This window comes from Leptonychotes weddellii, chromosome 15, assembly GCF_054177405.1.
Source record: "Leptonychotes weddellii isolate Sample4059 chromosome 15, ASM5417740v2, whole genome shotgun sequence".
Lineage (NCBI taxonomy): Eukaryota > Metazoa > Chordata > Mammalia > Carnivora > Phocidae > Leptonychotes > Leptonychotes weddellii.
The window spans coordinates 41,726,776-41,753,259 of NC_138383.1; the positions used below are offsets into that span (position 1 = coordinate 41,726,776).

A 26,484-nucleotide genomic window follows, 5' to 3' on the forward strand; every position below is an offset into this window, starting at 1 on the left:
GTCGGGCCAACTCTGTCCTCAATTTCATCAGCTGTAAGTGGAGCTTGGTGATGCTTCTCCACAGGCTGGTTGGGATGTTAGTGATTATGGGGGGGGGGGGGCGCTGGGCCTGTGAGATCAGCCTGCTTCCCTCCCCCCCAGTTTCCTTAGATCAGATTGGTCTCCCGATAAGGGGGTAGCCCAAAGGGAGCCTGGAAGAGACTTGAATTTCCCTTCCCGATTTAATCTGGTTTCTTCCCAGATCCAGTTGTGGTGACCGTAGAGGGGTTTGGCAGCCAGTGGACCCAGTCCACCCCGGGAAGTAGGCTGGCCTCAGTACCCAGGAAGACAGGAAGACCCAGAGTTCTAATTGCCCAAGCACACAGCTGCTCAGGAACAATGACAGGGTTGGGCCCCAGGGCTATCTGACTTCAACCTTGGTGCTCACCCTTGGGAGCAGGCAGGATGGCGGACACAAGGAAGAGGTGGGCTGTGCTTTAGACTTGAGCCAGGTTGCCCTGGATCATGACAGGCTGGGTCTGGGTCAGAGGAGGCAGCTTGGCTGGGAAAATGGCTGGAGACTGAACCCTGGGCCCTGTGGACTGGCGACAGAGCTAGGTGGCAGGGATGGGGTCCCACCGAGGTGCATAGAGATAAACTAGAACATTTGAGTATCTTGAAACTGGAAAGGCAGTGAGCTTCCTGTCTCAGGAATTATGCAAGCAGACAAAGGTACCCTTGGTGGAGGGCAGCCAAGAAGACCCATCAGAGGTCTAGACCCCCAGTCTCTCCTAGCCCCTGGCCTCAGTGAGTCATGCCATCCCAAATACTGTCTCGCTCAGACTCCAGATACAGCCTGTCTGGCCATGCCTTCTGAGGGAGTTAAATTACTGGTGCACTTTCAAAGGGGGGTGCCTTGGCCAGGAGAGGACTTGGGAGGCCCAAGTTCCAAGGGCTCGGCCTGTACGTGCAGCTCTCTTTGTTCGCCTCCTGGAAGTGGCCGCTGTGGACAATTACCCAGAACAGGAGCCATGGGGGTCTCCAAACCACATCTCCCCCCACCACCCAAGTGGCCCTGCTCTGGGATCCACCCAGGGATCCAGATGAACTTCTCCTGGGGAGCACAGAGGGATCTGGCTTCTCCTCAGCCATCTTTCATCCTGTCCCCCTACCCCAGACCCTACTGCCCAAGCAGGAGCCAAGCACCCAGGAGGCCTTGGGAGTCTGGTGACTTCCCTGAAAATCCTAACAGCCCTTCTCAGGGAGAGGAGTGGGGAGAGGAGTGGGTGCTGAGTAGAGCCTCTAAAGACCACATTTTCCAGAGTCAGGAATCTGGTCTGGTTTTTCACCCGTTTGCTGTGTGACCTGGAACCACGTACTTCCCTTTTCTGAGTCTCAGCTACTAGATTGGAAAATGAGAATAACCCTTCCCGCAGTCACTGTGCAGAGGCAGGTAAGGTGTGTTGGAGTCAACATCACAGCAGAGCTGCCCCACTGTTCTTTAAAAATGAGTTTACCACATATGTAAAGAGCATGGTTCAATAAATATGCATGTCATAACTGCAGGAGTGAAGGGAAAGAGGGTAAGGCAAGGTCAACAGGAGCCCTGCCGCCCAGACTAGAAATGCCAATTGAAACTGAAGCCCGGCCATGAGGCATAGTTGGGGTGGGGGGTGCTTTAAATCTTTGCAACCAAAGGGACAAAACTTCGCTTTGCGGCGTCAGATTACCAGGGCAATTCTCAACGTGAGAGTGGGGAAAGACAGGATGGGGCGACAGTTCTTCAGGGAAACCTTCTCTTGGTGGTTCCTCCCCCTAAAGAGCCTGAGACCCCTAAACAAGCCCCCCAGGCCCCTCTTGGTCGGGGTGATCCGAACTCACACAAGGAGTGTGTGCCAGGGCACTGAGGGGCACAAGCCATGGTGGGGGGCCCCTCTGCCCCGGTGTGCCTAGTAGGGGGCAGGGGTCCCAGCCTGGCCACCCGTGACGCTGGCAGGCCGTGTCTGCCCGGGGAAACCACCTTTGAGCGCTTACCAGAATTAACCCATGTATTCCTCCCAACAGTCCCAGGGGGACTGGGCTGCTATTCCCATTTGACAGATGAGGACACCGAGACCCGGGGAGGTAAAGTGACTTGCCCACGACCTCACAGCTGTTGCCCCTGATTTCGTCACGGTGCAGGCTCCTCACCCAGGGCCTGGCAGCGGCCGGAGACCCAGGGGAGTTGGGGCGCCGAGCCAGACAAGTCCCGCCCCCGCGGGCCGCGGCGCAGCCAATGGGCGCCCGGCCCCGAGTGGGGTGACGCGGCGTCAGCGCGAAACTCCCGGGAGCCGGGCCCTGGGTCACATGCGCCGCGCCCGTTCGACCCGGGGGGTGGGGCGGGACCGCGGTGCGGACTGGCAGGGTCTGGACCCCTGGGACCAGCTGGGCCGGCTCTTCTCGGCCAGGCCTCCAGGCCAGACACCTGGCTGGGCCCGCCGCCAGGTGTGCGTCCGGACACGGGGGCGGGGCTGACGTGGGACGGCCCCGCCCCCTGCCCAGGGCCCCTGTGGGCCCTTGGCTCTCGGGCCAGGAGGCGCGCCCAGCTCCCAGAGGCGGGACTCCGCTCAGCTCACCCAACTGTGAAATAGGGGCACGCATCTCCCCCCTTACCTCCCCAGACGTCTTAGGGACTGACAGGCATCTGTGGGTTCCGAGACATTTGGGGCGGGTGTCCAGCCCGGAAGCGGGCAGGGCCTCTTTCAAGGCTACTCGTCTTGGCGGAGCTCAGGGGTGGGTAGAGGGGCAGGCACTGGAGTTGCCAGGGCTGCTGGCACCGGGCAGGAAGGCTGGGCTTGGCCACCCATACGGAGACCCCTCCCCACTCCAGGAGCCCCCCTGCAACCCCGCCTGCCCCCGATTATCCTTCATTTCTGCGGTAGCTAAGCTAGGACCTGCCCAGGTTATGGCCAAGGGGGCCAAACAGCACAGAGCCAGCCTGGAGCCTCAGTTTCCCCCCTTCTGGACCTAATGGAACCGGATGGCTGTTGACATGGATGATTCTGGTCCTTAGATGACCCTGTATTCTCATTCCAGGTTGGCCTCTGCTGTGTGCTGGGCAAATTGTTTCTAGCCCTCTCTGAGCTGCTTTGGGTCAGCTTTGCCATTCATGGTGGTCACCTCTGGGTTCATCAGTGAGTCAATTCAATAGACACTCCACCAAAGATCTGCTGGTCACCAGTTCTGCTCCTCTGTGAGGGGTGAAGCTGACAGCCATGAAGAATGAGGGGGCACATCTGTCCCCTGGGTGTTAACCGGCTATCTGGGGTGAGGCCAGGTGTAGATTGAGGGGGTGGGTTGAATTGGCGGCAGGGAGAATGGGGACCTCAGACATCCCCTGACCTCTACATGCCAAATCCAACTCTACATGTGCTCTGATTTTGAATTAATTGTCAAATACAGAAGATTCCATCCGAAGGCTGGATTTCTGGCTTTTCTTGGAAAATGGGAGTATTGAGCAACACGGGGCTCAGCAACTGGAGTGCCCCTTTAGCCAGGGCTGTGGGCATCCCCACTGTCCCCATCAGTCCCTGGGTATCACACCTGGACCACCCCACTTGTAAATGAGTATAAGAAAAAGGCCCCTGCAGGTGTTGGGCTTACCACCCGTGATCCCACTTTATAGATCGAGGGAGTATACACCAGAGAGGAGCAGTGACTTGTTCAGACACCTGCAGGGGAGCCTGCCACCCCTGGTAGGGTGCTCTTAGAGTGGACATGGGGGTGGGGAGGAGATGGCACCAGGCAGAGGAGACCACTCAGTTTCCAGAAACATCCCACTGACCCCCTAGTGCTGAGAGCAGAGATTTTGCTTCCTGGGATGCCGAGGGCCTGGGCTTGGAGGCCCTGGCCAGACTCCTCTGAGGGCAAGACCTGGCAGAGGCTCCTTGGAAATAAACTGGAATTTCTGGGGGACTCATGCCTATTCAAGTCCTTTTGTTCTGCCCACCTCTGGTCCCTGGGGACCCTAAAGAGACCTTTTTCTTGGAAAGGAGGTGGGCTGGAAAAAGACTCTCCTCAGGTGCTTCAGTGTGGGACTAGCGAGCAGGGGGACTGTGAACCATGATAAGACCCACAGTGTTCCCGCACTGCCCCCTCCAGATCTCTGGAGAAGGCAGCTGTCGCTGGAAAGCAGCTCCTCTCAGGCTCCAATGAGGGGAGGCAACCAAAGGTTGATGAGGGAGCACTGAAAGAGGAATCCAGAAACTTGTCTCTGTCCAAGTCTCCACCCCTCAGTGTGCACTCCCATCTCTGGGCCTCTCCACTCACACAGTAGTGGCCATCTAATGCCTTCTAAAAAAATTTTTTTTAAAGATTTTATTTTTAAGTAATCTCGACACCCAACATGGGGCTCAAACTTACAACCCTGAAATCAAGAGTCACAAGCTCCGCGTATTGAGCCAGCCAGGTGCCCTGCCTCCTCAGATTTCATCTTCCCTCTGCGAACAGTCTGGTTTTTCAGAGTGGGTTCTGGAACTTTGTTGGAACTACTGCGAGAGCAATACCCTCTCTCTGCTAGTGGAAAGTCAGCCCGGAGCAGCAGGCGGCCCTTAGTCAACCACATGGAAGAGCCAACTCAGAGGAAGCAGATTCCTAACCAAATCCCTAAGCATCTGGATCCAGCTATGCCTGAAGCTGAACTATCGGAACTTTTGTTGCATAAGCCAAGAAATTCCTCTTTCTGATTAAATCAAACATCTTTTTACCACAACTTAAGCTCCAGTATAGCATCTCTAAACAAGGAATTTGGGCCACAAACTACCTTTATCTTGGACAAAGAGATCTTGACACTACATAACTTTACTTCAGCATTTCCCAAATGTCTCTCTCCACAGAACCCCTCCTTTTTAGGAACAGCTGTTAAGGTACTGGGGAAATGCATCTTGGCAAGTGGCTGCCAGGGATCTTGCGGTCCCTCCGAGGAGGCGTGTCTGTTAGGTCAGAGTTGCCTCACCACCCTCTCCCTCCCCTGTGGCTGGCCTGCCCATTGCAACTTCATGCAGGCAGTTACTCTGGGCCTTGGCTGCTCCCTCAGAGCCCCCACCCCGCCCCGTAAGCTCTGGAAGAGGGCTCCAGTGCTTCCTGGCCGCAGAGTGTCCTTGATTCTGGGAACTGAACCAGGCTGTGAGCTCTCTGAGGGGAGGACTCAAGCAGCCCCTCCCCTCCAGCACCAACCCGGCACAGCAGGCTCTCAGAAACATGTGCTGAAAGCGGACGGGGTGTCCTGGCAAGTCCACAGCGCTTATCTCAGGGCCAAGCCACTCTCTACAGGGCAGGAACAGAGCTCAGGCCTCTTTTGGCACCCACGGTGCCTCGAACAGGGCCAGGGGCGGAGAACGGGCTCAGGATCCATGCCTTCTATTCACCAGGACCGGAGACTGGGGGGTCTCCCACACTTCAGAGGCCCACTCCCACACTCCCCTTGCTGTGGGAGCCTCTATCTCATTCAGATTGGCCAGAAACAGGCAGAGCCCTCACAGATGTCCCTAGAGCCCACTGAGGCAACAGGCTCAAGGGAGCTGGGTGCTGCTGCATCACCTGGGCTGGTGATGGTCCCAATGTGGCCCCCAATCAGGGTCCCACCCTGCCTCCTATGAGGAGGCAGGGCAGCCCCCTCCTGAGTTCTCTCCCCACAGGGCTGGTGTTCCAGGTGGGATAGGATGGCCTCCCCTGCTGCCCACCCCTCCATGGCCATGGCCTAGGAGGCCCAAGGTCTGGGTTGGAGCGTTGGCCCCATTGCCAAGCCCTGGGCAAACTTAGTGAAGTGGGTCTTCCCAGCCCTGTCTCTTCACCTGCACACAACAGGTTAGGTAGACGTCCCTGCAATTTTTCCCAGCTCACCTGGGGGCTTGAGGAGCCCACCATGCTTGAGGTCCATCCTCGAACCCCGGAACCTGTAAGGATTAAAGGGCTCCCAGCCTCCTCTGAGCCACTGAAGACATGGGCACCATGTGGCCCCCCCAATGCGCCCCTCAAGGGCCCCTGCGCCTCTGGGCCTGCTGAGGCCTGCATCCCAGAGGACCGTGGCCTGGCAGCAACCCCAGGGTGGCCAGCTCGCAGGACAGGTGGAGAGAACAGAAACCTTTTAAATTTTTCTAAGTTTATCTCCACACCCAATATGGGGCTCGAACTCATGGCCCCAAGATCAAGTCGCATGTTCCACAGACTGAGCCAGCCAGGCGCCCCCAGAAACCTTTTTAAAAGGGAGACTGGGTTGGAGGGTGTGGGGAGATGGGGGGCGGCGATTACTGATGAAATGCTCTAAAATTGATTGTGGTTGATTGTTGCACAACTCTTGTGAAAAACTAAAAACTACCCAGCGGCACCTGGGTGGCTCAGTCGGTGAAGCACTGGACTCTTGATCTCAGCTCAGGTCTTGATCTCAGGGTCGTGAGTTCAAGGCTCACACTGGGCTCCGTGCTGGGTGTGGAGCCTCCTTAAGAAAAGCAAAAAATAAAAATAAAAGCTACTTAAATCGTGTACCTTAAATGGGTGCATTTTACGCTATGTGAATCCTATCTCGAGAAGGCGGTTTCTAAGACTGGGGGTGGGGGGTGGGGGGAGGGGGGTTCTTCGAACAGCACGTCTCAAATTCAGTGCCCAGCACAAGCCATACGGATAATTCGGAGGATGCCCAGCCAAGTTCGGGCAGCGCGGCTGAGGGGGGCTGAGGCGGTGGGGCCGAGTGCCTGGGACCCTGGAGGAGACACGGGAAGCAGCACAGGCCCTGGAAGAGCTCTCAGGCAGAGGCCATGGCAGGTTTCCAGCTGCTACAACGAGCACCCCGCAACCAGGCTGTGTGTGCCCCAGTAGAGCGGAACTGGGACCAGCATGGGGATTTTCCTCTAGCCCAGACTCCCCTGGCCCTGCTCCCGCAGCCCGGGCACGCTTGGGGGGCGGGGGAGAGTGGGGCAAGCTGCCCAAACTGCTCCCTCTAGAGGCCCCCCCCAGGTGGCCCCCCTCTAAGCAGGGGGCCAGAATGGGCAGGCCCTTTGGACCGTCGCAGCCGACTCCACAGAGATCACAGAGTAACAGTTTGTTCGTTTCTTTATTGTGGAGTATTTTACATGCAAGAACCCAAACTACAGAGACAATATCTGGAAGGAGAGCCAGTGGGTGGATGGACGCGCTCAGCCTTGAGGGCACCGACCCGCCCTCCAGACCCGGCTCTGCCCGCAGAAACGCACAACAGCAACAGAACGTCAGACTCCGGGGACAGCTGGACAACAGACACGACACAGTTCTCTCCGCGGTAGCCCCCAACGATCCTGAGGCCCTCGCAAATTAAGTGCAAACTTTAGGAAATAAATCTCCGCCCCCCGTTCCCCACATGAGCGGGTTGACAGCTGTCCCCGGGGGCTGCTGGCTGCAGGGGAAGCCCGGCGTGGACCCCCCTGCACAGGGAGGGCGGGAGGTGGGCACCGGGAGAGGCGGGCACCGCAAGGGGCGTCTTCTGGATGCGCACACGCCCCGAGCCACGGAGGCCAAGCTGAAAACGCAGGACTCCACATGGAGCTCTTCCCCAGCAAGCCCACAGCCCCCCTCAAACCATCCAGAAGGCTGGGCTGGACTGAGTTAGAAACGGGTGTACGTGGAGGCAGAGTGGGGGTGGGCGGCAGGAAGGAAGACGAGGAGCAGGTGTGTGGGAGGCCGAGCCGCCGTCTGCCCCACGATGCTGGAGGAGTCCAGGTACCTGCTGCCCCCGGGGCCATCCAGAGCCCTTGCCACCACTCGCCCAGGTGGGGAACTTGAGTGACAGTGCAGGCCCCACACCTCCCCAGGCCCCCTTGCTCTGGACCCCTGGGTGAGCAGGGGAAGGGCAGTGAGCCAAGGCAGACAGCATGGTCGCTCACACTGATGGGGCTGACAAAGACAGGAGGACAGACAACACACCAACAGTCACCCTTCCCTCTGGCCCACGCCAGCAACAAGCCCTGTCAGCTCAGAAAGCCCTTGTCCCGTGCGTGCTGATAAGCAGGTGGGTCACCTCTCGGCCTGGCCCCAGTCGGCCTGCTCAGTGCCTCAGGCTCCCGGACAGGGACCGCTTTGGGGCAGGCGGGTCAGAAGCCCACCAGTGCCCTGGGTCACTGCTGCCCACTGGCCCCAAAGGCAGGCAGGAAGCAATGGTTAGTTTTCTCATCTTAGCACACAATGAACACAGAAAAGTCCAACACATCCCCAAGAAAATATTTTGACAAAATAAATATTTTAACCTATAATCAGGTATAATTAGTGCTTATAAGGAATCCCAGCAATAATTTAGTGTAATTAAGTACATACCGTATCTGTGATTTCTAACACTTGTGCAGAGGCTGGTGGCTCGCGAGGGTCTCACTCTCCTGGGGCGTAGGCACTGGCCAGCTTGCCTGCCACAGCTCTGCTCCCCTCCCTAAGCACGTAGCCCCAGGGCTGTGCTCCCCAGATGGAAGGCAGCCAGCAGTCATGTGGCCCCTGGGGACAGGAAGGGCTGAGCAGCACCCCCTTAAGGCCACCTGGGCCCCTACTTGGCTTTTTGGGCAGGCCTCAAGCAAGTGTCCCCTCAGCGTCCAGATAGGGGCAGGTTGCCTCTGGGCCTGACGTGCGGGTGACAGCAGGAGGGGCAGCTCCAGGCCGGGAAGGCAGGGGACACTTCCCCGTGTGGGCCAGTGCCTTCCCGTCAGCTCCCAGGTCCACCACCACCTGCTGCCCGGGGCTGGCCTGGTCTCTCCATGGCCAGCCTGGAGTTGGGGGGCAGCTCTGGACCATAGGTCCAGAGCAACTATGGTCCAGAGCAACTGTGCTGGGGTCTCCCCAGGCAGACGCAGGCCTCGCCTTCACTCATGCCAGGAGCCTCCTGTCCCCTCAGGACCCCGTTCTTGTGGGGACTTCCCTCTCTACAAGGCAGGGAGGCTGCTCTTCCCTCAGAGGATGCTGGGCTCAGTGGCTGTGGGTTTACAGCTGCCGCAGGCCTAACCCCCGAGGCCCAGCTACAAAGGGGGGCCCCTGGCCCTCACAGAGACTAGTGCTCGGGACTGCGCCACAGGGCGAGCAGCTGGGTTGCTGGGTCCAGCTGGACCATCCCAGCCACCTTCTCTGCAGCTCGTGTCAAGCTGTCGGACTTCAGACGTCTGAACATCCAAGCGGGCCTCAGGGGGCTCTGCCTGGGAACCACGTCGAAGAGAGGTGTGTAGGCAGACTGAGGGGCAGGGGTGGGGGGGAGAGTGGAGGGCATGGCACTGACTGCCCGGGAGGGCAGGGCCGGAGTCAGGCTGGCTGAGCTCTGAGAGGAGCTTCCTGCATGTCCTCTGAGGACCTGGAGTGTGACCTCCCCAGCTGGTCCTGCCAGACAGGCCCCCAGCCAGACCCCAGGCCTCTCAGGAGGAAGCTGAGGTGCGCGACTGGGCATGGGGCTCTGGGCCGGGCGGCGCCTCGCTCTCCATCGGAGGCGTCCAGGGCCCGGTCCAAATGCTTCTCCCAGAGCCCGAGGCACCGGTGTCAGCCTGTGTCCATGAGCTCCCTGCTCCAACTGCCAGGTGGGAAGGGCTGACGGCACGATGGCTCACAAACCCACCGAGCCTTCCCAAGCAAGCCAGAGCAACTCCTCCCCAGGCGGGGCCCTCCCCAGATGGGGACAACCGTGTGAGGGCAGCGTGCGGCGGGCATGGGGCAGTTTGGTTTCCGGTGGTGTATCTCAGTGGGAGCTAAGCCGTGTGCCTCTTGACCACCCCCCGTGGGGCACATGCCATCCTTGCAACTGCCCTTGGCTCTCCCTCGGCACACCAGGAGCCTGCAGGGACCCCTTGGTCCCGGGCTCAGCTGCTGAGCCGGCTTGGGCGGCTGCCTGGCCTAGCAGCTTAGTGATGGAGAGAGGGTCAAAAGGACGAGAGGCCTCACACACAGGCACCCACAGAGCCTTCTAAAGTGCCGAGCACGCCAAGTGCCACAGGGTGACACGCGTCAGGGAGCAGCATTCCAGGGAGGGAGACCAAGTCCACAGGTGCAGACAAGCCCTTTCTGGAACGGGGCACGGGAGGGTAGGCCGGTCCAAGGAGACCCGCCAAGGCAGGCAGGGGTGGGGCACATGGGGGAAGGGGCTGGAGTCTGACCCCCTTCTCTGTGGGAGGGGGGGACCGGAGAAAAGACAGTCCAGGTGTCTCCTCAAGAAATGGTCCCATGGCTTGCTCTTCTGGGGAGGACATAGAGGCAAAGGGAGCCTGTGGGCAGGAGGGGCGGGGGTGGGGGCGAGAGCCTCTGGTTGCAGCGGGGCTGTCCCACCACCCAGACAGAAGAAGGTGGCTGAAGTTGGTCCTGCCACGTGGGAGGCCTGGGAGCAAACACAGGGGCGCTTCCGTGGAGACACAGCAGTACAGGACCGAGAGGGAACTGCAGATGGGGGGAGGGGGGCCAGTGCCTCGTTTGGACCGGGGGGACAGGAGGTGACCTGCTGTCTGGGGAGCCGAACCGTAGACCAGCTCACAGGGCAAAGAGGGCGTCCTCTGATCGCTCTGGCTTCTTCCGGCCGGAGGGGTTTGAGGCTGGGGCTGGGGTGTCCCCTGGGGGCGAGGGGAGGCTGGGGACCATTTCGGCAGCTTTGGCTCTTTCTTCCAGGAACTTATCGAATTCTGCAATACAAAACCCGGGCAAGGGCCAGGATTGGTAGGGGGTTAGGCCCGCAGCGAGGCTCAAATGACCACATCCCACCTGCTCCCCTTGGAGCCTCCCTCGCTTGTGTCAACAGGGGTCGTGCCCTCCCCCGCCCCGCCGTGCGAGTTCCCACCCTCAGCGCCCTGGCCTGAGCTGCCTGAAGACCCAGCCTGGATTCCCTCCTCTGCCGCCTCCCAGGCAAGTGGGAAGCCTGGCTGCCGGCAGGTGGTACTGAGGGAAGGGGGAGTGAGGATTCCTGCCCCACCTTCAAACTGGAGCTTTTCCATTCTCCCCAGCAGCACTGGGGACAGGACAGGGCAAGCCGGAGGGGCAAGTTCCTACTTAAACTTGACAGAGAACATCCCCCGACCAACTCTCATCCACCACGCAAGGTTCTGCCAGTGGAGGGGGGCTGAGCAGATGGTCTGGCGGTGCAGAAGAGAATGGGGTGGGGGTGGGGGTGAGACAGGAGGAGCATGACGGGACCTGACCTATCATCCCCTGGCCCCACAGAAGAGAGGTCACAGGACGCCAGGCCTGAGAAGTGCCCTCTGTGCCCTGTGGACATGGCATGTATCTTGTCTCTTGGCTGGATTGAGAATTTGGGGGGAGGGACAAACTGGTTAGGACTGTAGGTCTGGGGACCATGCTGACCTCAGGTGGCAGCCTGGACCTACTCATCACTGGCTCTGTGACCTTCTTAAAGTCCTACGTTCTTTCCACCACTTCCCTGGTCAGCACAGGGCCTGGCTGGGGCAGAGCAGAGAAGCCCAGGCCAAGCAAGGACGGGCACCAGGAGATGCTCTGGCAGTAGAGGCCCCGAGGCGGAGGGGGTACCAGTCCCTGTGCACCCCAAGGCCCCCGGGCAGGAGAAGCCAATGGAGGGTGGGGAGCTGGAAAGGTGCTGGCCAGGTCGTACCTTCACTCGTGACGCCTTCCTCCAGGTCATCGCCCTTCTGCGGGAGGAGCAGAGAGAGCAGCATTAGGGCCCCACCCTGGCCACACTGAGCAAACCCTCTCACCTCCCCTTCCTGGGGTCCTGCAGTAGTCAAGTACTGCTTGTGGAGACCCGGAATCCTTGTTTTTCAAAAAGCGAAAACGAACAAAACCAAACCCCCAAACCGAGTAGTTCTCGGCTTTGATCCTCCAGAAGGGCCAGAAAGAAAAATCAAAAAAAAAAAAAAGGCACAGGCTGGTTCTCTGGGTTGGGCTCCGGGCAGGACCACAGCAGGCCGCTGCCCAGCCATGGAAATTCTCCCAGAGCAGGGGCCTCAGGGAAGCTGAGCCCAAAGCGTGCCCAGGGCCCCCTCAGGTGCCCATGTGCTCAACAGACGCATGGTTCTGGGAACACACTGTCCATGCTAACAGCTGGGAACTGCATGAGGCCTGGAAGGGACAGAGCCATGAAGCCCTGGGCACGCCCGGGGCTGACACCAGGCAGTCTTTGGCCGCTGAGTGCCATCCCACCAGAAACTATGTCCCGCAGCCTCCTGTGGCCCAGATTCGGTCACCTGCTGCCAGTTTCTGAGAAGCCATGGACGCTCTAAGAGCTCTTAACAATGCAGTTTGTTTGGAGAACGCAGTGGTCACTGGGAACAGGGAAGGGAGCTGGACGGGGAAGCGGACAAGGCCTTGGGCTCAGCCAGGAGACCTGGCTTCCTTCCTGGCTCTGCTATGACCTGCTGTTCAGCCTTGCTGGAAGGGTCCCTCCCTGTTTCTGAACCCTCGGGCCCCCCTTGTGAGCTGAGCGCTGTGGTCCTTCCTGCTTTGCTTCTTTCTGCGAGAGGAGCTATTTCTTTTCCAGGCATTCCCTTGGGAAAGAGGTCAGGGGGCATTTTCTTCCTCCCCTGGCATGGCACCCGGGTGTCTGCCTTGCTGAGCAATGAGTGTCTTCAGAAAGCCTGGCCTTGTGGGGAGGTGGCCCCTTAGGGGGCTGTACCTTAGTGTAAGAGGGGGCCAAGCCTGCAGCCCCCTGCCAGCCAGGCCAACCCTGTGGTTAAAGATGCTCTGTTCTGGGGACAGGGTCCCCTGAAGAGGGGGCAGCGAGGAGCAAGAGATGAGGTGTCTCCAGGACTAAGGGAGACTCTGCCCAGCCCATGGCCCTTGGGCAGGCCGCTTCCCCTCCCGGAGTGCATTTCTTCATCAGCCCCCTAGCCAACAAGCCCCGTTCTGCCTCCCACACAGCCTCTGCCAATAGACGTGCTTCATAAGCAGCAGAGGGAGGGACCAGCCACGGCAGCCCTCCTTTCTTGGGACCTGCTGCCACTTGCAGATGCATGATGTCCTCACCTTCCTGTCCTAGCTCTGCGGATAAAGACAATAGTCTCTAGGGCAAGGGTTCTTTCAAATCCAAGCTACCAGAAGATGCTGGGGAAGCGGGAATGGCAGTAAATTGAAAAACAAAACACCCAACTCATGTCCGCATAATTTCACAGTGGAAAGGAAAAAAAAATTAAAAATAAACCCCACTAGGATCCAAAAAACCCAAAGCAAAAAGAACCAAAAAACCAAAAAGCAAACAAACAAACAAAAAAACCCCAAAAACCCAAGCACACACACAGCTGCTACAGTAAAGTAAGTGGAGGACAAGTGTGTGGTCCGGAGCCAGCCAGAGCCCTGCCTGCCGCGGCCCCGGAGCAGCCGGGGTTCAGGGGTTGTGCCCGGAGCGGGTGCCCCGGGGCAGCCACAGCCCGGGGTGGGCAGAAGGGCAAGCGAGCAGAGCCGGCTCGCCACCCTCCTCCACCATCCCGTGGCGGGAGCAGCCGGTGGCCCCGGGCCTGTCGTCAGAAGCGCTCTGCCTCGCCACAGCCCACACGCGAAAGAGAAAAGTCGAGTCTCACCAGGTCCGTCCTGAGCCACACTTCAATGTCGTCCATGACAGAGGGCTGTGCAACGGGGATCTATGGAGGCGGCAAGCAGCGGGTCAGGCAGCCCCACAGCCAGGCGAGGGGAGACAGAACACCGAACAAAGGAAATCGTCAAAAGCAACCCCCAAACGAAACCAAAACGTACACAGAGCAAAAAAACGCATTGGCACAGCAGGTGCGGGCAACACAAGGCAGCCACATATGAAATGGCAGGTGAGGGAAGCAATGAGGTGGCCAGTTCTAAGAAGCAGGGCTGACCGGCAGGTGCCGGGGGTGGGGGTGGGGGGGGGTTGGGGATGGGGATGGGAGGGCAGTGGTACGCGTTCTTGAAATGGTAACTTTTTGACTACTCTCAGCCCAGGGCTGCAAAGCCCCTTCTCATCTCAGGAATGCGCTGGTCCTGCAGGCTGGTTTTGAACTTGAACTTGAGCTCATCGGGTTAGAACCCTTGGAAGAGTCCTGCCTACCCGCTGTCGGGCCTCGCCTCTGGGGGTGACCAGAGGAGATACCAGGGGCCCCTCCTCCAATGCCACTGGGGAGGCCAGGTGGCAGTCCACCTGGAGCGGGGGTGCAGGTGGTCAGGCGGGCACTGCAAGTGTTTTGGACTATGTCCCGGTGCATCTCTGAGTGGGAGGAGGGGAGCACCGGGGCCTGGGTAGGGCCTGGCTGACAGCAGGCAGGCTCATCTCACCGCCAACAGAAACGGGCATAAGCTAGAGCTTTGATGACCAAAGCGACGGTGGGGCTTTAGTCAGCTTTGGGTCTCTTCAGGAAAGAATCACGAAGCAGCCCCGGAATGCAGTGGCTCCTTTAGTCTCACCCCGTCTTCCCAGCTCTCAATGGCTGGCTGGGCTTCGGGGGCCAAAGGAAAAGAGTTCAGGGAAAGAACGGAGAACTGGGGAGCAGTGGCCAGGGGGGTGAGTGGGTCCCGAGCCAACAAAGACAAGCCTCATGGGCTCCTGAGCCGTGTTCATGCCTGGCCCACCCGTGTCCAGGCCCGGGGTGGGGGGTTGTGGGGGAGTGATTCTGAAACCTGCATTTGGCTAGAATGCAAGAGTGGCTCACAAGTTCACTATTTCCAGAAAGTTCGCCAGCACTGTGTCTGTAGCTGGTTTCCCCCCAGTGTCACAATCTAGGGTAAGAATACAGTTAAAATAAGCAATCAGGGGGCGCCTGGGTGGCTCAGTTGGTTAAGCGACTGCCTTCGGCTCAGGTCATGATCCTGGAGTCCCGGGATCGAGTCCCACATCGGGCTCCCTGCTCGGCGGGGAGTCTGCTTCTCCCTCTGACCCTCCCCCCTCTCATGCTAACTCTCTGTCATTCTCTCAAATAAATAAAATCTTTAAAAAAAAAAAAAAAAAGCAATCAGGGGCGCCTGGGTGGCTCAGTCGTTAAGCGTCTGCCTTCGGCTCAGGTCATGATTCCAGGTCCTGGGATCGAGGCCCACATCGGGCTCCCTGCTCAGCGGAGAGCCTGCTCCTCCCTCTCCCACTCCCCCTGCTTGTATTCCCTCTCTCGCTGTGTCTCTCTCTGTCAAATAAATAAATAAAATCTTTAAAAAAAATAAAATAAAGTAAGCCATCAGAGGACTACCTTAGTGTTTGCAAAATCTAAAAAATAACATGACCTTAACAAAGGAAAAGAACAAAGATTTCCCATTGCCAGCCCTGCCCTGATGGGGACGAGCCGCTCCTGGAGGTGGAAACCTGCTGCTGATGGGGTTTGGGGTGTGAGGAACAGCGAGGACTCCTAAGCCTGCCAGAGCGCACCGTGCAGGGGGGTCTGCGATCCTGCAGGGGCTCTGCGTGCACACACAGCTGGTGAGGCTGGCTGTCTCCTTGCTCCAGGCACCTGGAGTAGCTTCACGTGTACCGGGCCTAAGGAGAGACCCAGTGTGGGCAGCCCACAGGCAGCTTCGTAAAGCTGCAGGCCCAACCACTCAGGTCAGATTAGGAAGATTCTATGTTGTCATTTTATTTCTTTGACTTCCTGGGAACTTAATGTGGCAATGGAAAAAATGTCAAGTTCAAATCACCCTGAAAGGGCTCCTAGGGACAAGGAACATGTGATTCTCCCTCTGGAGGGCACAGATGCCTGGGGTGGACGTGCTAATGGCACCCAAGGCAGAACCTACCTCCCCCATCAAAAAGAAAGCAGTAGGGCACGCAGGGCGTGACCTGCTAATTTCATGCTCGCTGGCAGGACTTCTGTCTTGACATGTTCCTGGGACAGGAGATGCCAATTTTCATTATCTTGATGCTTCTCTAAGTCAGAATGCCTGGTGTCTGGGACGATGCGTGCCACGCCACGTTAGCGTGGAAAGTTGGAAAGTTAGCGGCATCTCCAAATAGAAAAAAACACCCAATCAGGGTGGTTGGGAGCGTGCGCTGGGCTTTTTTATACCTACTCAGCATTGACCTATCAAGGAAAAACAGAGGTTCGAGGGACAGAGCTTTCCAATGTGTGGCAGGAGCTTGAAAAAAAGCCATGAAGGGGTCACGGGCCTTCAACCTTCAGATTTGGCTTATAATATTTTTGTTCTTGTTCCAAAGTCATCCCCTCAAGGCTGGGTATCATGCTCCAGTCTTCTTCTTTGAGGATTGATCTCGAAAGCCAGCACACTCAGAAAATAAACATTGACATTTGAGAAATTCCTCACCCCCTCAAAAAAAAAAAAAAATTTCCCAAAAGCTGGATCATGGGAACACTTTTCTTCCTTCTCTTAGACATCTCCAAATAAATAGCGTGCTTATGGAAGAGCATCCTCCAGGCGAAGATCCGGGAGCTAGGGCACTGGGCGATGGGTCCCTCTGGCTGGGCTTGTCACTTCACTTTTCGAACAAATCACTTTTCTCTGGACTTGCTTCTTCACTCAAGAGCCCTGGAGCCTCTCCCAACCTAAGAAGCCTCAGGGCTTCGGGTGAAGAGGCAGAGCAGGGATGGGGACGAGACTTGGGCAAGTCTTGGCCTCAGTTCCCTTATCTGTGAAATAGGGTGATGGCTAGGTCATATTTAGTTTTCACCACTCAGGACTCCGAACCCCTTAACTTCCAGGTCAGGGGTTGTCTTCTAATTCCGAAACCCAGGGATATCGGACACGGCTGGCCTTGACTCCTTCCCGTATGAAAGGCACTTGGCCTCAGGGCGGGAATCTCCCTGCAGCTACAGGGAGAGCTAACAGTAAAGCTTATATGACACAGGGCAAGGGTTGACTTGCTTGTGGTTGTACACAATACCTTAGCTATATAAACCTCCCGCCCTGATAAGTCAATGCCTTGAGTATTCTGCCAGGGTAAAGTTCCTTCTAATAATGCGGGTGCTACCAGACACAGACTAAATACGCATGCTGCTCCCCAAACAGGAACTGCGGAGACGGGGAGGGAGAAAGAGGGAACGCCCCCGGCCATGCCGATGGAAGGGAAGGGAGAGGCCTTGGCCAGGGAAGAGGGCAATGGACTCTGTCACTGCCCCGTGGCTTTGGGCACGTCACTAGGCCCCTGGGAGGCCTCAGTGTTCTCATCCATCAAATGAGGATGGGCCCAGCTGATCCCTAAGAGACTGTGGCCTCTACCACGGCATGGTTTTAGCACTTCTTGGGCAATGATCCAAAGCGTAAGACTGGCCCAAGGGTCTGAAGAGGAGGGTGTTGGGGGAGGGGACAGAAAGAAAAAGATGTGAAGACAGAAAAACAGAGGAAGCTGGCACGGGACCACCCTCCCCATACAGACCAGCACCCAAGGGGTTGGCTCGGCTAAGGCAATGGGGGAGACGCGCCCAGCCCATCCTCAGAGTCCGAAGAGAAGCTGGCGTGTTGAGTACCAGAAGTGGCAGATTTGGACGTGAATGCTGGGGGAGCTGTCCGCTGTCCCTTGATGGGCTCCCCACTCCAGCCACAGCCAGTGATCTTTGTGGCTTTGGGCTTGCTATGTCTGGGGGGGGGGGGGTCCTCCAGGCCTGAGTAGGGCACCCTACTGCTCCCAGGCCCAAACTGGGCTTTGGCAGCAGCGCACTCCTACTGACCTACTGCTGCTCTTGTTGGGGCTTACATTCGGTCCTCTGGCTGCACCCTGCATATGGAGAGGCTAGGAGGTGGGGGGGACGCAGTGCACCGGCAGTCTCCGGGCAGGCTGGCTCACGATGCCCCTCAGGGTTCTCTTCGATGGGTAACGAATCTGGGATTGTTAATCTAGACACCCAGAGTCCCAGGAGACCGAGCCCCAACTCCACAAGGAAACCCACGAGTCTGATTTTATGATGCAACAAGAACCATTTCTGAAAAGCTCAGGTGTGTTCTTTCTAGAGAATTGTGAAATCCTCCCTACAACGCGTCCCACTGCCACCCAAACAGGAGGGAGAGTCTAGAAGCCCTTCAGTCTCACTCAATAGTACAAAAAGTTTCCAAGTAAAGAATTTGTACTCAGGGGTTTTAGAAAGACTCAGGGTTTCTACACTATGGGAAATAAGGCAAAGCAATTAATATACGTTGTTTAAAAGAAAAAAAAAACACTGCAGTCAGGCAGGTGAGATACCGGGTTAGCTGTTAGTTGGGCTTGTTTCTGGGAAGTTGGGAGACTGGAGCTCTAGTGGGGGACAGGGCGGAGGAGGAGGGCTCTGTGTGGGCAGAGGCAGGTGCCATCATGAGCTGCCAAGGCCACACTCAGGGTAGTTGGTACGGACAGTATCCTTTTTTGCAGGATTAGTAGGCACAAGGACACATGGCTGGATCCTCCCAATTTGGAACTGGCGTGGACGTGGTCTCCAGGAGTCCTGCTCTATAGGCCACCCACACATGGGGACCCAAACCCCAGCCTGTCCCTGAAGAAGTAAATGAGGGGCCCAGGCAGCCTATGTCTCTAAGAATGACCGTGGGGTCTAGTATAGACACAGAGCTGTGCAAAGGTCCCTGGCTCCGAGCCAGGGTGGCAGGCAGATCTCCCCACCCCCTCGGTTCTGATGGCTCCGTGTGGCCTGTGGCCTTGCATGCTGGCCACACCTTGCTCAGGCAGGTGACCCCCACTGTGCTGCCTACCATCTTGGACATGCTGGCCACAGCCTAGCACAGTTTCCAGGGCTCAGTTATGCGTCCTCCCTGGTGTGTGTGCCTGGTGTCTGCCTGGCTCCACCCAGAGGCTGACGCTTCACTGTTTATCATATCTCCTTCTGTGCATCCTCTCCTGCTCCAGTCCTACCACACATGCACCCACAGACCTTTGGTCTCTATGTTAGAGGTGCTCGGTGAGGGCTGTGGCTTCATTAGGAATGAAATCATCACTCCAAGGCAAGCAGCCTGGAACGAGATCACCCTCTCTCTCTGTACCACACTCAGGGCCACCTGACCAGATGAGGCAGGAGAGGCCTGCTCAAGCTCTACTTCATGAGAACTGTGTTTATGATATTAAAACGCCCCTGGCTTAAAAACTAATGATGTACTATATGTTGGCTATTGAATTTAAATTTAAAAAAAAAAAAAGAAAAAAACCTCCCCTGGCTTTGTCTTCTTTTCACTCTGTTCCTATTGTGTTTGTGTGTTTCTTGAAGATGTCTCAAATTCTTCTAGGGGACATAGTGGACACAAATAACTCCATCATAAAAACCCATCAGCCTAGGACTGCCAAATTCACAGGCTGGAGGGGGCTTCTCCAACCCATCAGAGGATGCTTTTGAATCTGTTCTCTTAGAAACGTCCCTTCTGAAGCAAAAGCCACAGGAACTTGTGCTCTATCCTGGAAAAGTGAATACTGCCGGGAGCTCCAGAGACAGTAAAAGGAGGGAAGGAGCCCTCCCCTCACTCCCACCAATGTCCCAGACCCTTAAGACCCAGGGGCACGGACCTCAGCAGAAAACCAGAGAAGGTATTTCTGGGGCTGGAAGTCTGTGGCTTCAGGAGATTGCACAAATGCAAGAGGGGAAAATTTGGCACCCAGTCAGAAAGAGAGAATGGCCTTGTACTGTCTGACTCACAAGGGCTCAGCAGGTGACACAGGTAAGCGCTGGGGTGGACAGGGGGCTCGGCTCAGCTGGTGACTTCTCACCATTCCTTGGGTTATGAGCCAGCTGTCTATGGGCTCCAGGTCAGAGTCCCCACCTTTACCTCTCTTCTGGGCCGAGGACAGAAAAGTCCCAGAAAGAAAAGTCACAGCAAGACCCAGATAAAGAAAGCAACAGTATATATCATGGAAACGGAAAAGCCACTGTTCAGAGTTGATCTGTTGTCATGGAAGGAGATGTGACCCATTACCCCCCACCCCCTCCAGCAAGTTCCCCCTTACCTGCCTGAAAAAACAGAAGAGAAGTTTAGTAACCGAGAATCCCGACAGGGTACCATATACTCCTGCCAATTATCCCTGTACACTTGGAAAATCTCCGGGAGGTCACGGAAGGTTGACCATGGCCGCTTCTCCTCATTAGGGCTCTCAGGGTTGGCAAAGGTCAATTTTTTCAAAGAACCAGCTCTTACGAAGTCATTACTACTTTTTTTCTAACTTATTTCTGCTTTTTTCCTCCTTCTCAGTTACCTGTGTGTTCTTTTCCCAAACTCTTAACTCGAACGCTGAATTTGGGTATATTGCCCTTTTTTAAATAACAGCATGTTAAGGTAAGACTTTGGATTTGGTTGCACCGTGGAGGTGTGGCTATACAATTTTCTCCCCTCGCCTGTGTTCTTCATTTCTCCTTTGGCCCGGTTTTCATTTGCAGGTCAGCACAGTTTAGGATACGGAACAACAGAAGCTGAAATCCTGGCCTGAGGATGCATGTGGGTCAGTGTGTGTGCACGCATATACCAAGGTGCAGACAGAGACAGACACACATGCGTGCGCCGCACAAACCCTGCTTCCTCCCACCGACCAGTACACATGAAAGCAATCTGCCTACAACCACCTGCAATCAGGTGGAAAACATGCTGGCATCATCAAGATCTTTGAAAACGGGGAGATGCGCCAAGCCACACACCCCAAAGGGCGAAGGGCGGGAAGCTGGCCACCTCTCCTGCGCTCCGATCCAGGCCTAGACACTGCTAAGGGCGGAGGTGCGGTAGGACACACCCTGGCGTGGATGGAGGCCGGCCCGGGAGGCACACGGGGAAGCAGACCAGGTGGGCCAGGCAAGGTCAGGGTGGGCCAGGAGGAGGGGATGTGCTGGGGGGCCCTCAGCCCGGCCTCCTGACACCCTCTCTGAGTTGGGTAGGAGACATTCCGAGTAATGGGAGAAACAGAGCCATGACCACCGCATAGATTTTGGGAGTCCCGGTCCCGGGGAGGGGTGGAAAGGCAGGGTGCTGAGACCCAAGGCACTCGGGCTGGCTCTTCTGTGCCCCCTAGTGGCCAGTGCAGAGGGCCGCACAGGCCTCCTATCAAGTTGGCTGAGCCACCACAGAGTAAGTGCCTTCCCCAAGGCGAGCCTTCTCAAGGAAACTGCTGCTGGCCTGGGCCCATTTGGACACAGGCAGCAGGAGGCCCGAACTTGTGTTCTGGAAGCAAACCTCCCTGTCCAGGGGGCAGATGAGCACTGCTCCTTTCTAACCCAGCTGGGGGACCCTAAAAGGAGGTCCCACTGTTCCAGGGCCATTATCCCACAGCCCTCCCCCTCACTGTCCCTGCAAACAGACACTCATTCACACACTGCCACACACATTCCTGAGGTGAAAAGGGGGACGATCCCATGAGAAGCATTAAGACACAAATCCTTTCCCCGGCAGTGACCTGAAACCTCACAGAATCCACAGCTGAAAGCTGGGGCTCTAACAAGCACCACCCTCCACTTGACAGCACCTCTGCCTTTAGCTCTGCCCCTTCCAGAACACCCTCCTGGCCTCCACCTGCTGCTCCTCCCGCCCCTCCAGCCCCAGACCCCCTGACAAATCCTGGCCCTCCGCTGCCTGCTAGTGGGTTGGTACTGCCTGGCGAGGCCGACTGCAGATGATCAGCCCAGATGTGGCTCAGATGAGCTTTTTCCCTTCCTTGTGCGGATCAGTGTTTTGTCAGAGTCCTGCCCACCCCAGGGCAGTGGACCATCTGAAGAGAGCCCCAATCTGGCTGTAGGAGACCTGTGCCCTGAGAGCTCAGGGCCAGCAAGGTCGGAAGAGAAGGGGCTCTGGGGCCGGACCTCCCAGAAGGGATCCCCGCTTGCTCTCTGCTCACTCGGTGCCCAGAGCATGCCACCACCTCTCGAGGCCTGTCGGCTCTCGGGTTCATGGCAGGCTGACTGGGCATCACCCGCGGGGTGGGGTGAGGACTCAATGAGGCGATCGAGTGCTCTCATGCCGGTCTCCCCCAGCGGGCCCTGCCCTCCACGCACCCTGGAGTCTGCTTGGCCACCCGGCCCGACTTCCCCTCCAGAGGACGCCAGGCAGAAAAACAGGCTGAAAGACCTACCACTTCAGAGCTCTGTTTCCGGCTGTCTGGTGCAGAAGCCAGTCCTCCGACAGCCTGGGGGTCCTCGTAGGCTACCCTGGAGACAAGCAGCACAGTCTGTCAGTTCCTGGCAGTGGTCCCAGGGGACGGGGTGGTGACCTCTAATCACTTTCTAGCCCTCTCACCTCCCTCACGCATACTTGGAGAAACGTTCCCTGCAGCCCTGGCATCAAAGGGCTCATGCATTGTCTGACTGCAGCTAAAGCCAGGAGGCCAGAGTTCCAGCACTGGCTCAGCCCCTCCTTTCCTCTGGGGTCTGGGACACTGTGCCCCTCAATGTCCCTCTCAAGTAACAATACCAGGGCATCTCCAAAGTCCACTGACAGGAGGTCAAAAGCGCCCTGAAACTCCAGGCAACATTAATTCTTATTTCAAAAGCAGCAGCCGCAGTGGCCTTTGACAAGGAAGGTGGTGACAGCTGGTGAAGCGTGAACGGGGCCTTGCGTTGGGTTTCTGGTCAACCTGTTGATGCCTGAGCATGGGAACCCAGAAAGCCAAATGCCTCAAGATGCCGGGCCCCAGGGAAGGGCAGGAAAGAGTTCTTCGCCTGCCTTAAGGTTGAACAAGAAGCTCAAAGCCTGTTCCTGTGCCTCCCTGAGATGCAAGGGGTGGTCTATTTTGGGACCCACATCCCCAATTTCACATGGCTTCTCCTGGCAGGAGCTGCCTTCAGGGAAGCCTCCGCCCACACCCTTGCACAAGAAAACCATGCTGATAAGAGCTACTTCATGCCCTGCCTGGCTGCCCCCCAGCTCCCAGCTCTTCTTCAGCAGCAGCACGGGAAGCACTCTCTTGTGACTCACAGGAGAAATCCAACCACAATCAACCCCAAGGCGGGGAGGTGGGGGTTGGCGGGGGTGGGGAGGTTGGTGTTCATTCAAAATCTGTGTCTACTGCCAAGTCCTCACAGACATATTTCAACGTTCTTGGCAGCCCTGGACTTGGCAAACAAAAGGCGTCTTTGTGTTGGCCTGTGACCAGGCCGGGATCAATCCTCCCCCAATGTCTTCCGAGAGCCACTGAAATGGTCCCCACATACGTCTTGCGTTGTTCAGCCAAGGAGTTCCCTCTCGCCTGGGCAAACATGTCAAAGCCATCACGCGGATTACACTGCTGGAGTGAACTGAGGGTACCACTGACGCTCTCTGTCCCCAAGTCTGTGGCAACAAAACAAATGAGGGGAGGATGAGAGTAAAATGTGGCCCGTGGACTTGAGGAAAGATCCCAAAGTTCAGAAGCCCGTGGGCACGTTAGGGTTCTATGGGGGGAGGTTGGGCAGCTCTCCTCGGCACCCCCAGCCCACCACATACAGGAGGAGTCACACCGGGGCCCAGATGGGGGACAGAACAGCCACAGGGCCCCCCCCCCCGAAGCTGCTCAAGGTGGGGAAGAGTCAGTATGAACGAGAGGGAGATTGCTGGCAGCGAGGAGGGGCCTGGGGCCAGTGCCTCTGCAGATTTCCCACAACGCTCTGATCAGTACACTCCTCACTGACTCAGTCACATGTCTGAGCGCCTGGGTCATGTATTTCCTTGATAAACATTTCGCAGGCACCCACCACGTTCAAAGCTAGATCATGAGCGGACCAAACTGAATCTGATGCAGTCCTTGGCCTTAAGGAGCACATGAAGTAGGTGGGAGACAGACACCACCAGTACCTAGCTTGAGATAACTGGAAGAGATTCAAAACTGACCCAAGAATAGGGCTTAAAGGCCCAGGGGGACTCTGCTGCGAGGAGAAGAGGGAGAGGCAGGTACCAAAGCACAGAGCCTGGGAAGTCCAGGGAGTGTGAAGTGAAAAACACTTGTGGAGACGCTGATGAACAAAAAGGCTGGAAAGGTATGTGGGAGGTGGCTGGGGTGTGAAAAGCCTCAAAGGCCAGGTAAAGGAGCCCAGGAGAAGGACACTAGACCTTTTTTTTTTTTTTTAAGATTTTTAAAATTTATTTGAGAGAGAGCAAGAACACGAGCGGAGGGGAGGGGCAGAGGGAGAGGGAGAAGGAGGCTTTCGGCAGAGCCGGGAGCCCGACACAGGGCTTGGTCCCAGGACCCTGGGATCATGACCTGAGCCGAAGACAGATGCTAACTGACTGAGCCACCTGGGCACCCCTCGCTTTTTTTTTTTTTAAGATTGATTTATTTATTCAGAGAGAGGACGTGCAGAGGTGGGGGGAGGGGCAGAGGAAGGAGAAGAGAGAGAATCTTAAGCAGCCTCCACGCCCAGCGCAGAGCCTGACACGGGGCTCAATCTCATGACTCTGAGATCATGACATGAGCCGAAATCAAAAGCCGGATGCTTACCCGACTGCACCACCCAGGCGCCCCAACACTAGACCTTTATTTAAGAAGGCAGGCAGCAGAATTCAATTTGACTTTTGGATATTAAATCTGGTGGCCATATGCTGGATGGACTGAAGGCAGAGAAATCTGTTCCAAAAGAGAAATGGTGGCCACAGATTCATGAGATGCTGGGAAGCCAGAATCACAGCAATGGACAGGCCACTAAATAAAAGCCCGATTTCAACTGTAATGGAATGAAGGTATAGAGATAAATATTAAGGAAAAAAAAAAAAGGAAAACAGAAAACCAAGGTAGAAAGAATTTTGTGAGAGCCGTGCATTATTATTTCAATACTATAATTTTATCTGTTACAAATCGGTGTACCATCTAGAATCATATACACACTTGCAAACGGAAAAGTGGGAAAGTGGTGAGTTTCTTTTGTTTTAGGCTTCAGACAGTGCAGCACTTTAGGCTGATGTTAGTTCAAGGAGAGCAAATCTACCTGTGCCATCACCTCCTGATTCCAAGACCGTGGCAGACATTACCAATCAACCACAGACTCATCTCCCAAGCAGCATCCTTCTTAGACCTGTGTCCCAAGCAGCCAATGAGCTGAAACCTATTTGCCATCCTTGGCCTAGTTTATATTGAGAAGACAATCACTTCGACCACAGAGACTATTGCAGATAAAACACAGCAGCTACCTTTGTTTAAAAGCAAACAACTTCCAGTTTCTTGGAACTCCCCCCACCCCTTCTTTCCAACACAGGTTTAAACTTTTAAGTTTAGGGACAGAAGTCATCAACTAAAGGTGGCACAATTGGCCAGGTCTCAGGAATACACTTTTCCATGGATCCCTCTAAAGGCTCTCCTTGGGCCTTCCAACCAAGAGAGAGAAAGGGGCGCTCAGCCCAGACTCACAACCAGGAAGTGGCCTGAAAAGAAGGCCCTTGACACAAACCTGTGAGACACTTACCTAAGCCTGCAAGCTGAGAGGAGAGAGAAGATGGGGGTGCCGTGTTCCCCACCACTGGGCTCACCACAGCTGGAGACCCCGGGCCCAGGTCTATTAAGTTGTCCTCGGTCACTTCGTTCAGTACCTGCCAGCAGAGAAGACAGCAGTGAGCCCCAGAGCGCCCACCTTGGGCTCCTAGGTAAGAGCCAGCTGGCCCGGTGCAGGGAACCCAAGAAAAAGCATCAACGCTGCACCAATCCAGGAACAAGGCAGTTTTCCTCCCTGGGACTTTGGTGGTCCAAGGTGGCCCCTGCCCATTGGCTCCTCCCCCTGCCCCCAAAGGAGGCAGGGCTGAAGCAGTCACCAGGACAGTCGCTGTCCCTGGAGCTATAACTTGGGGCTTGCTTGCCATGCTCCCACCGGGAATGTGTCTGCTAGTTCTTCTGCAGTATCCCATCAGCCAGAGCTTACTCCTGCATTACCCCCAATTTTTTTTTTGAAGAAAACTCTACCCTCAACATGGGGCTTGAACTCACGACCCCGAGACCAAGAGTCGCACGCTCTACAGACTGTGCCAGCCAGGTGCCCCTCATTACCCATATATTTAGGCCCCAATTAGAAAAACCAGAGGTGAGACCTAACAGAGGTAGGTCTCCCAGCATCTGGAGAGGAGAGAATTCTGAAGGAATACTTACTCCATTACTGGCATTTTGCACTGATCGGCCTGACCTGTATCGTTCAAACCTAATAGGGGAAAGGAAAGCAGAGTGAGGAGGGACGACGCGGTATAGTGATGCTCACTGGTCCTGTGAAGAGCTCCTGGGGACCAAGGGCCCTGTGAGGCCAGTGGACACCGAGACTCCAGGAAAAGGAAACCAATTGGGGCCATTTGGGGGACATGGGAGGTGGGTCCCCCTCTACCCCCCAACTTTACCGTGCCTTCCTCTGGAGGATCAGCCTCCAGGCTCACCCACGAGCACACGAAGGGGGGGAGGAAGGTGTTGTTTGGCACATCCCATCATAAGGAGGTCACTATAAGCATTCCCAGCTGTCCCCTCATGCTCTGGGCCCAGAGGGCTCCTTTTGCTCCTTGGGCGGGGTGGGGCGGGGCCAACAACTTGACCTGGGAGAGGCTCAGATACCGATTTCCGAAGCCAGGCAAGAAGTGCAGCCCCCTCCCTGTTTCATAGAGCTGTGCTAGGCATGATTAGCCTGTCACTAAGATGCCCTCAGCTCAATATGCTGGAGGAGAGGGCCTGGGACACACACAGGGTAGATACCTAGAAGAGGAAGACAGGCACAGGCCCTTGGCCTGGCCCAAAGGCTC

General features: G+C 56.5%; 1 protein-coding gene across 5 annotated transcripts in view; it reads right to left on the reverse strand.

The window, feature by feature from the left end:
- Positions 1 to 7,047: 7,047 nt before the first annotated feature.
- The window catches only part of TOM1L2 (target of myb1 like 2 membrane trafficking protein), a 119,345-nt gene continuing 99,908 nt past the window's right edge, over positions 7,048 to 26,484 (reverse strand). For 2 of the 5 annotated variants that reach the window (XM_081805612.1, XM_031017590.2), the window contains 8 exons: positions 25,853 to 25,901; positions 25,179 to 25,302; positions 22,959 to 23,076; positions 21,881 to 21,956; positions 19,541 to 19,606; positions 13,482 to 13,541; positions 11,561 to 11,597; positions 7,048 to 10,619 (listed from right to left, as the gene is read on the reverse strand). In XM_081805612.1, coding sequence (XP_081661738.1) covers positions 10,471 to 10,619; positions 11,561 to 11,597; positions 13,482 to 13,541; positions 19,541 to 19,606; positions 21,881 to 21,956; positions 22,959 to 23,076; positions 25,179 to 25,302; positions 25,853 to 25,901 — 679 coding nt within the window. In that variant the 3' untranslated portion in view covers positions 7,048 to 10,470. The remainder of the gene's footprint in view (positions 10,620 to 11,560; positions 11,598 to 13,481; positions 13,542 to 19,540; positions 19,607 to 21,880; positions 21,957 to 22,958; positions 23,077 to 25,178; positions 25,303 to 25,852; positions 25,902 to 26,484) is intronic. The other 3 variants (XM_031017591.2, XM_006746798.3, XM_031017593.2) reach the window with 3 other exon arrangements.